Raw genomic sequence first — 11,336 nt, 5'->3', positions numbered from 1 at the left:
CTTTTAATGGCCAGTCTGAACTAGAGGAATGATTACAGCGAGGAAAACCTCTTTCAGTGTTCATATATGTGTTGACCACTGTGAGTCTGAGCTGTGTCAGTCAGTAAACGTCACCTCTTCCTGCTCGCTGCAGAGGAGGAACGTGTGAAGCGGAACTGACGAACTCAGCACGAAAAACTACCCGAACGAAAAGTAGGTGCGGACGTGTAACAACATCACATCACGGGTGTATGCATCATATCCACTGAATTCAGCAAAATATGAGTTAAAAAAAAAAGAAGACATGCCTGATTCATAAATAATGTCCGAAGCTGCTTTAGAGGAAGTTTCCGTTTTATCGTCCATTTATTGCGGAGAAGGAGAGTTCCAGCTCCTGCAGCAGTCTGGTGAGACATTCACAACACTGCTGCACAAGAGCGAGCATGTCAAGCTCTTATAATGCACCCATGATGTCAACGTGTAACCTGAAGCAACTGATGGAAAGAGATGTGAAAGTGATTGTGTAAAGTTTCGGTGCTGATACAGTCATCTGTGCCGATGTTTTAAGTCCTCCTCCACTCAAAAATATGTTCCTGTTCTTCTTCTTCCCTCAGCTGGATGTTTGAGCTTCACTGTGCACAGTGATGTATGTTTGTTTTCACATTCATCTGCTGAAGGAGGAGAGTTTCTCTGTGCTCTCCTTAAACCTGAGTGTGACACATGTACATGTGAGCAGGACTTGTAGCATCACATATAGTTTGGAAGCCAATCGTTGTCCAGTTTTCAACTTATTAAATCCAGAACCTATGAATATCCAAAGTGGACACGAGATGTCTCATGTTTCACTGTGCATTGGAGGCTTCAAGTTTTCACATCATACTTGTGTAAGTTGCATACTTGACAATGATTGGCTCCAAAGTAGTTGTGATGTCACAAATCATGCTAAACTCTAAATTTTCAGTGAGCACAGAGAAACTTTCCTCCTTCAGCAGATGACATGTCCACATCCATCATTCTGCACAGTGAAGCTCAAACATCCAACTGAAGGAACAAGAAGAAAACACATTTTCAGTGTAGGGGGGTCTCTGCATGTCTGGAGGGGATGTTAAGGTAAATCCAAGGACTTTACGCAGACAGCATGAGATACATAATGCTAATAATTAGGCAAATGCATTATTTACAACTGTGGCACTTGTCATTAAGTTCAATACAATTCCAAAATATAAACACTGGATGTAAAAAATCCAAATAAGCTGAATCTGTAATGTTCTACATGTATTGACTGTCTGTTTCTCTGTCTGCCATCTAGCTCAGGATGGACTCATGGTCCAAATCAACAGCACTGTTGGAGGAGAGAGAGGGCTGGATGTGAGTCTGTTGTTCCATTTGCACCCACGCTACCCTTCCTGTCCCCCCGACATCTCCGTCTCTTCCACTAGTCTCTCAAGAAGTCAGTGTCACAACATCAGACAGAAGCTGCTGGATCAGGCTGCAGCCTTACCACCAGAACCAATGGTTCATCAGCTGGTAGAGTGGTTACAGGTAAACAACTGACTTACTGGCTAATTTTACCATGGAGCACATGGGAATTTAGCTGCTAACATGTAATGGGACAACATTTTTACATTAAAGGAAAGTTCCACCAAAAAAAAAGTGTCTTAAAAATTATTATAACAATGCAGACAAATCTGTGGAGGACCTCAAATAATCACTATAGATGACATACCAAATATGTGCTGTGTTAAAAATGGCAGGGTGAGGAGGTGATGGAGGACTGCAGAGGAGGTGAGGAGGAGGTCAAAGAGAGCGATAAAGAGGAGGAGTGGACTGCAGTGCTGTCGCTGGACCACATCCGATCTCGAAATCGTTACATTGGACTGCTGGAGCGCTGGAGCCAGCAGCTGCAGCTGACTGGGAGGTTATTACTGGGACGAAGTATACTAGTCATCCTGCAGGGAGCCAGACCCAACATCAAGGTACCAACTCACACTTATACTGGCCATACTATGTGTCTACGTCTTTAATTGATAAGTCGATCGATTAAAAATTAATAGCCAACTACCAATAGCCAACTGAGTACGTTTTTAAGGAAAACTACTTAAATTCTCTGGTTCCAGATTCTTAAATGTGAAGATTTTCTGGTTTCTTAAGTCCTCTGTGATAATAAACTGAATATATTTGGGCTGTGGACTGTTGGCCAGACAAAACCTGACGTTTTAGGTTGCATTTTGGACTTTGAGAAACAGTGATTGACATTTTTCACCATTTTCTGACATTTTATAACTCTTCTTTCTGCTATGTACTCTGATTGATGTGACATGTGTTCAGGAGTTCTGTCGCCTCTTGAAGACGGTGAAGGTGGACGTTGATTCTTCAGGCAAGAAATGCAAAGAGAGGATGATGAAGGTTCTCATTGAAACCCCCTCGTCTTCCTCCTGTGAACATGGGTGTGGATCACAGACACAACACAGATCCTAACAGTGTGTCAGAAACATGTAATGTGAGCAAGATCACAGTGGGCTTACTCTCTCTATGTCTGTGTCTTTCTGTCAGTCTCCAGGGTTTTGTAGTGAAGAGCTATCAGTCGTCACCAGAGCTGACTGCAGTCTTCCAGGAAATCAACATGATGGAGCTTTACCAGCAGATACTGCCGTCATTGAGTGACTGACAGCACATGTTATCATGGTGACTGAACTTAAACTGAGACATCCTTGACAAGATCCAGACTGAAGCAAGGACTGCCCAGAAATCCAAAATAAATGTACATCTCTCAAAACCTGACTCTGATAGTGATCTGAAGAGGAAGATGAGTGTACAGCACAAGCACTGCTGTAGTATCAGCTCAGCAACAGACACAAAGGGAATCTGATATCTGAAAACAGAAAAAAAATATGATTTCACAACAAAAAAGACAACACCAGCAACATAAAATGACACATGAATCTGTTGCCCCAGTGCGTGCTGGGAAGCTTCCCAACACACCTATGTAAATGCAATAAGAGCGCACTGTTATTCACAAGAACTCATTCAAGATTAACAAATCAATCCTCTCATCTGCTCTCCAAGAGCCTGGATTAGTTAAGCCACGTTTGAGGACCTGGGCCCTGTTCTTCAATGTGGTTTAAATAATTCAGGATAACATGATGTTATCAGGCTAAAATAATCCTGTTAATTCTTATCTAGCTAATTTGGTTCATTGGAGGCAGTTTGTGGTTGATTTGTCAAACCTTGATGAAGTTATCTTGAATAACAAAAGGCAAAATGAGTAGAGAGTTGAAAACATTATCAGCATTCACACGATTGGCTGAGTGCTGATCTTGCAGTTACATGAGGTGGGTTTGCTTGGAACCCTCCCAGCATGCAATGGTGCAATAGATTTATGGACATAAATCTAATTTTATGTGTGTTCCTGCATTTATACTGCAGTTATTCTGCAGTTATTACTGTTTCCACACTTTCATCACTGTTAAACAGATCAGTTAAGCAGATATTACCAGTGAACTAATATAATAGAAACTATTTATATAAACAAAAGTATTTGTGCACTTTTATAAATGAAGACAATTTACATTCATAAGTCCAGACTTCTGAGAGAGAGTTTCATCTAAGTGGAATTTACTGTTTATTAATCTGCATCTTTCATGGAAATCTGCTGAACTTAAGAAACCACTCTCATGTACTTTAACTATTAAATCACTGCCAAAAGACATCCTCTCTTATTCACAATCACACACAATCACACATCTGATATATTCACTTTGTCTTAAAGAAGGGGTTAAAGGTCTTTGTCTTTTACAGATGATATTTGTATTTTCTTTCAGTTGCTTTTGCAGAATCGTCGAATGAAAATCATGATTCTCAAAACGGTGAAATTCTCAAATTCACAGTTCATTTTCTCACAACGCTATACTGAATGCATTTCTTGTTGCTTACATACAGATTTCAATTTATGTGCAAACATTTTCAGCTGACCTGCTGATTCACTGAGTTTTGTTGAGTATTGGTGGTCATAAGCGATTACACTGCTTTTCTTCTTTATGATACAGGTTATCCAGGACAGCCAATGTTAGGCTCAGTGAAGCCAGCTCGTCCAATAAGAGCCAGACTCAGCTGAACTTGCTTCATAGTTCAGGCCCCAGGTTTCAGCAATGATACATGGATATGTCCATTTGGTGAAAGTGAAAATACTTAAGATTTTTAAATTCTTTACTTTGGTGTCATCTAGTGGTAGCATCAAGAATGTGTGGTGGACTGTATATTGTTACTGGATTGAAAGCAAAACCTGTGACATTTGTCCTGTCTGAAAAAAAGTGTTACCAGCAACAGTTGGTCACTAAATATGTAGAAGAGAAACTGAAAAAAAATAAAATAAACCATAAGTAAATGACTTATAACCATTAGTAAAGTCAATCATTACAGATTATAAACCCTTAATTAATAGTCCCTTATCAGAAAGTGATACCAGTGCTTTTAACCCGCCCAATGTGATCTTCGTCTTAAATACCTGATCTTTGATGTCTCAGGGCTGCTGGATATGTAGGAGGTCATCAAATATTGAACATAGACTAATGTAAAAACACCTGTTCTGGATTTCACAAAGTTATCCAGATAACTCAGTACACCTGCTTGTTAAAACAGGCTCCTGGCAGAGATGTTATGGAAGAACTTCAATGCAAAGACTCAAAGAATTTTTTTTTTTATTTTATTATTGTTGTATATCATTTTATAGAATGGAATAACAACCTTTTTGCAATAAATCATTTTCAACTAACTGACATCCTGTGTATCTATGGGTGTCATACTGCTCTTCCCCTGATTTTTAAAAGAACTTTTGTGCTAGTCTGGACAACAAACAGTATCTGCATTTTGTCATTTTTATTCTAAAATAAACAAAGTGATTTATTATAGATTTAAAATTGGCCAGAGTTTGATTAACACCTCTCTGTGTCAACAGAAACTGAACATTATAATCTTAAATCAATAAATCATAAACTTAGTATTAATTGAAGGACTGTTGTATTGAATTCCATTAGAGTGTATAGGGGTTTCTGGAGAGGTCTTACACCACTCTAAAACACTTACAGGCCCTGCTTGGTTTAGTATGTGTGTATTACAATGTAACAATGAAGTTAACACAAAGACATGAATACACTGAAAAGCAAACTTTTTTTTTTTTAACAGTATTTTCTGTCTGAAGTATTTCACTTTACGTTTTGTGGTCAGTTTTGTGGCCAACCTTTCTGTTTAGGATTATTCAGTATATGACATAGGACAATGTATCGTCCTTCTCCCTGAACCTGGCCACTCCACTGCTCCGACCTCTCTGCCTGCTGCTGGTGCTTCCATTGTTCTGACTCCCCAGTTTCCTGCAGGCCCCCCCACTGGCTTGCAAACTGTTTCCACAGGGACACTCAATGGTGGACCTTCAAGTGGACCAAATTAGATCTTATCTCTTCAGTGGTTTCACTACAGAAGCATTGTAGATGGTTTTCCCACTGTTTCCTTGATGATGAAGGGCTGATGATGAGGAGCTTCCTGGAACACACCAAGCAAGGGGAAGCAGACTCGATTATACTCGGGTCAGCAGAGTGACAGCCAGATGAGAACTGTTGCAGTAGGTTCAGTGAAACTGCTTTGGTTCACTGCTTCTCCGGAGGATGAATCCAGTCTGCTGAGGCTGTGTAGTGGACACACACACACAGGGAGGTGTCCCAGTTTCAGTTTATTCAGTGGGAGGCTGCAGAGTTGGATGCATGGAGCTCTAATCAGAAGTGTCCTTGGAAAAGTCTTTAATAAGTTTAACTACACAATAAAAATAGGAGATTACAAAAATAATAGAATATTCAAATGTCAAATGGCATGGCTTGGCTTTTGGCTTAGGCATCCTTGCAGTCTTCTGCTTCTTAGTTGAGTCTCTTTCTGGAGCTCTCAGCTCTCAGTCATACAAAAAAAACAAACAACACCCAAAATGCCAGGCCATCCCAAAATGTATGACTTAAGAGACAGGAGCTAGCAGAAGACGGGAGGATGGCCCATCCAGGTTGGAGCAGATTAAGGCACCAACTTCACCTCAAGCCTGCTGAAGGAGGTGTACAGCATGCTGGAATTCCAGAAGTGAAGACCAGTCCCTGAGGGCCTCATCAAGTGTTTCAACAAGCCCTTCATGTCCATGCTGAGGAAGTTTGTAAATGATTCAGGGTCAGACTAGGACCAGTGGCTTCCTGTTGTTTGCATGTTTGCACACAGAGAAGTCCCACAAGCATCAACCAGCTTTTCACCTTTCCAGCTTTTGTCTGGACATTCAGTGAGTGGTCCGATGGATGTCTTGAAGAAGGCCTGGGAGGGTCCCATGCCACAGCAACAGTGCTGTGAACTCTCATATATCCTGAAAATGATGACACACTGGACCAGTTTCAAGAGCTCGCCAATAACAACCTCGCCCAAGCACAGCAGCAACAGAAGCAGAGCTATGACAAGACTTTAGGAATGAGAAAGTATGAAAGTTCTCATACTGTTACCAGCATCTGACAGCGGTGTCCTTGCTAAGTGGCATGGTCCATGCAAGATCACAAAGAAGACTGGCCCGGTGCTAACTACTGTTATGTATTTCACAGACAAGAAAAAAGGCAAATTTAGACAAGTGCCTAATGAAAGACATGACCTGAACAGTGTGTTATTCATAAAAATTTTATTTTAGATTTTGCCATACGACACAAAGTCGCTCTTCTACATTGCTACACAGAATTTGTGTGTTGATAATAAAGAAGTGGATGATTTCAAAAAATATTTTGGATATCTATTAAGACTAGCACAACAGCAGGTGTTTGACCCATTCACAAAAAAGTCTGCTACCGCATATCAACAAATGGAATTAGATGCATATGTTTGGATAAAATGAGTCAACAGATGAGTTAGACTCTTACATACTGAGCGATGTGTCCCAACTACAGCACAGACTCTCATTTCTGCTGACAGCTATTACAAACAAGTATTTGGGACTTCAGTGTTGGTTTGGTTGCTTGGTCACTAATGTTACTAATAACATTAGCAATGGTTCTGTTCTAAATAAGTGTCCTAGGAAGCCATGACAGTGTGACAGCGAAGTGAATACCTTGTTGTGTATGATGACGAGTTGACGAGTGTGTATGATGTGTGTCACGTAAGTGTTATTAATATCAGACACGAAACACTCCTCCACTCTGTTCAGCAGGGTTACATGCTGCAACATGTCACATCATAACCCACTAAGTTTTCATTGTTATAATGAAGCAGAAAAATCAGACAAAACTGATATAAATAAATTGCAAAACTATATTATTTCTTCATTATTGACATGTCTATTTTATTTTCTTAATATATTCCCATACATATATTTACTTGGTAAACAATTGCGTTAAGAAGTTTTGAGGCAGAAATAAAAAAGTGAAGTGAATGGAAACCCTACTTCTGCATATTTATATATGAATGAGATTAGTAACAGTCACATTAGTTTTCAGTTGGGCTCCATGGACAGTGAGTCTTTAATTTAAAATCTACAGAACCTGTGTGAAATCAACACAGGACTTTTCTCATAGATTCTGTACTCCCAGAGGTGCATATATAAAACCATTCTATCCCTGATATTATCACTCTAAACCACTGCTTTGTGCCTCTGAGCTGTCTGGAGTTCATCCTCCTCCAGCTGCTGCAGGTAGGAGAGAGCTCCTAAGCATACAGATGCACCGCACTGAGCTGATCCAGTAGTAGCCTGACCAGCACAAATGCTCTTTAACATTCTGCATAGATGCCAGTATGCTTCCCATGGTTCCCCACCTTAAACCATCTCTGTCTACAAATGTGAATATGGGGTTCATCCAGAATTTGGGATATGATATATATACACTACAAAAGTTTTAGAACACCTCTGTTTTTTTTTCAGTTTTTACTAAAATTTACATAGTTTAATGTCTGTGTCAATTTACTCTGAAATTAAAGCATTGAAATCATAAACAACTTGAGATAAAAAAAAAAAGAAGAAGAAATCATGGAATCTTTTTGTTTAACTTATCAAAGTAGCCACCTTTTGCAGATATAACAGCCAAACACACATTCTTTCCACAACGGAAATCAATTTCCCACAAATGTGTTGCACTTGCAGGTTGCTTTGCGTTCACCCTTCTGTCCAATTCGTGACTGTGCTGGTTTCATGATTTGAAGCCTACTTTCTTGTTATTTTCGTCTAAGATAGTTCTGACAGACTGGCAGACTGGAGGTATGTTTTGGATCACTATCTTGCTGTAAGATGAACCCCTGTCCAACTAGACTAGACCAGAGGGGACTGCATGGCTCTGCAGGATGCTGTGGTAGCGGTTTTGCTTCCTCCTCCATGTGTTTAGACAGACAGAGGGTTTGGAAGTCATCAACTAAAGTTTGGACACCTGTAGGAAATGTTTGCATCAACCTTCAAGGCTTAATCTACTTTGTGTGGTTCAGGTCCTTTTCTGTTCTGCCAGCACCTAGAAGCTGCTTGGCATCCTCTTCATCAAATTCTTCATATATTATAACCATTAACCATTATAACCATATTACCATTATAATTTTGTTATCCTGTTCCATGCTGATGCTGTGTTTCTGTTATTTGTCTTTCTTGTTGTATTCTGCACACACATCTATTGCATGTCTGTCAGACTTTTTCCTTGTTCAAATGGAGGGTCTAAGGACAGAGGATGTTGTATTGCTGTACAGATTGTAAAGCCCCCTGAGGCAAATTTGTGATTTGTATACTGGGCTTTACAAATAAAATTTAATTGACTTGAGGTGAGGTGATAAACAAAACTCCAAGGCTTTGGTTTACTGTGGAATAACATAGTCTGATGGTTTACTGCATGACCACAGATAGTCTGGATGAGGTGTGTTAAAATCACAATGGACCGAAGAAAACAAAAATGCATTAACCAATATGATTTTTCCTCTAATTTGTCCACCATCTGTAAATCACAGAAGTCAAACTAGGATCAGAAATAAGCTGTGCAGAGATATAAATACACTTTTCAAGTGTGCCTGCAGAGGGTAGCAGCAGTTTCTTGAAGGACAACTCATACTAAAGATCTAATTTTATTTAAGGGGGAGTTGATAAATATTGTCTCTCTTCAGTGACGCAGTGATTAAATGATGAGTAAACTATGACCCAAGCATGTAAAGACTGATACACATACTCTGAATTCATACCCTCCTCAGTGTGGTATATGTGTAGTTACTGATATTAAACCATCAAAAAGTCACATTGGAGTTTCAGCTGACTTGTATGTTCAGCGATTAAATGTTCATTCAAAAACTGAAATGCAAGATGCAGAAACCACTCTAGCATTATGTACAACTATGGAGCAGATATTGTAATTGAATATAAAGGCACATGGGGGATATTTTGGACATAACAGAACATTTTTCAGCTCAGAAATAGTAAAAGTACAAGCAATTGAATCAAACATTCTGTCAAGCCGCAAAGAACTGACAGGCTTGAGTGTATGTTTAATCTTTTGTTCATGGCATTAGTTGTCTATGTTTACATATTGAGTGGAAAGCCCCAGACAATTATGAAATTATTTGATGTTCTCATTTGCTCATTTGTCTTCAGCTGAACAGTTGACACTAACAAGAAGGTCTGATAGAAGTCTGAGCAAACCCCACTGTGTCATAATGAGAGCCTGTTCATCATTACCAGGAAAAATGTCAACACAGGCGACACAAAACAGTTCTGAGCCCTAAATGAGTGAGTTTAAAGTATACACTTTAAGGGAACATTAAAAAAAAAAACCACACTCAAGTTCTGCTGGGTCTTCTTAAGAATTTAAACCTCAGGTCACTCACCACTTTACAGCTGTTGTGTGTTTTCCTTTAAAACACTTCAGACCACATGGATCTTTGAAGGCAGTAATATGTGTCTCCATCCTCATCCTTAAAGAATGTGGCTGGCTCTGTATATTTTATTATTGTCAAATATCATGGTCAGAGCCAAACCAACAATGAATTTATCTACTTACAAGTATTGTGTGTGTATCCAAAGCCTGGTACATTTTATCCCTCTGTGCCGTAGACCTGCGTTGTTGTCCAAAAACTATTAAAAACACGTCAGTGACCCCAACCATTGCACTGGCTGACATGTTCCTTCACTACAAAGAGTTTGGGCCCGTTAATCTGCTTAGAAATGGCTGCAAAGACTAATAACAGCTATAACTTTTTCAGTCTCAAGAGGGTAGTTCCTTGTACAACAGATGCCACTGCGCATGTGCAGGAATGCAGTTTCATTTACAGAGCTTGACTAGCTTGCTGTGCTACATTTCAAAACCTCTTGGCTTTGAACTCAAGTTATTAACAATGTGCAGTGAAGTACAAAGTCAAGAGTTGTGATATGTAACATACTGCTAAAGTTCTTTGAGAAATTTACAATGTACAATGTGTTACAAAGTCAACAGGAAAAGTCTTCATTGTAGAAGTACAGCCATCCATACACTCTGACTTGGCACTTAAAGCCCCTAAAAACTGGACTTAAAAGTGAGACTGAGGGCAGCTTTCAATATGATTGGTTCAGTCAAAACAGCCAATCACAGCCCATTGGAACTTAACGCACCAGTAACGTGCTGATTTTTTACACACGTTAGATGTGAAAAAGATACTTTTATCATTTTACTACCAAAACTGTCCCTTAGCGAATGGCAACTACCTATGGAGGTTACAAAGAATAGAAGTAGCTAACTACTTTAGCTGCTTGATATGGTAACAGAACTTTCTACTTGCTTGATGTGAATTAGGTTAGCTTGTTAACTCCTATTTTTATTTAGGCAAACAAATCTGTTTATTTCTCTTTTATGCCATGATCTGGGTGAATACTCTTTTCTGATTGGCTGGCAGGTGTGCATTAAAACCATGTATTGCACACATAGTTTGGCTCAAGTTTAATCACCGTTCTAAATTCACCTACCCAACCTGTATCCATGACAACATTAAAGAGCACAGCTGTCAAAGCTTACTTGTTATGAAGTTTTGAAGAATGGGACACAGCAGAGGAAAAAGAAATGGAGAAGAAAAGAAAGAAACCAAGTGAAAAACGGCACAAGGAACTGACACCTGAAGAGCTTAAAATGATAGAAGAAGAGAAGGAAGAGAAAGGCCTATGAAAATGAAAAAGGCAACAAAATGGGCAGTTAATATACTGGGAGACTTTCTACCTAAAACAAAAGAACACTGATTTGGAGACATACTCTGTGGTTATGCTTAATGACACCTTATGTGAAATTTATGCTTTGGTTCAGGCTGGCAGCGAGTACAGTGTGGCAAGTTGTCATGACAACAGTAAGCTTCATAACCTTTCGATTTTGAGT

At 39.4% G+C, this 11,336-nt stretch overlaps 1 protein-coding gene across 1 annotated transcript; it reads left to right on the top strand.

Annotated features, from left to right (window-relative positions):
- Positions 1-198: 198 nt before the first annotated feature.
- Positions 199-3,686, top strand: rwdd3 (RWD domain containing 3). Its single transcript, XM_042410608.1, has 5 exons — positions 199-386; positions 1,289-1,521; positions 1,734-1,955; positions 2,308-2,426; positions 2,533-3,686. Exons 1-5 carry the CDS (start codon positions 302-304, stop codon positions 2,645-2,647), a joined length of 774 nt encoding a protein of 257 aa, XP_042266542.1. The 5' UTR covers positions 199-301; the 3' UTR covers positions 2,648-3,686.
- The last annotated feature ends 7,650 nt before the right edge of the window (positions 3,687-11,336 follow it).

This window comes from Thunnus maccoyii, chromosome 1, assembly GCF_910596095.1.
Source record: "Thunnus maccoyii chromosome 1, fThuMac1.1, whole genome shotgun sequence".
NCBI classification, from domain to species: domain Eukaryota; kingdom Metazoa; phylum Chordata; class Actinopteri; order Scombriformes; family Scombridae; genus Thunnus; species Thunnus maccoyii.
This window is presented reverse-complemented; position numbering and strand designations above follow the sequence as displayed.

Bases quoted from the DNA above. Each gene is read 5' to 3' on its own strand.
- rwdd3 (XM_042410608.1), top strand. From the start codon at position 302: ATGTCCGAAGCTGCTTTAGAGGAAGTTTCCGTTTTATCGTCCATTTAT. The intron at 387-1,288 runs GTGAGACATTCA...TCTGCCATCTAG, and splicing joins CCAGCTCCTGCAGCAGTCTG to CTCAGGATGGACTCATGGTC. The intron at 2,427-2,532 runs GTGTGGATCACA...TCTTTCTGTCAG, and splicing joins TCTTCCTCCTGTGAACATGG to TCTCCAGGGTTTTGTAGTGA.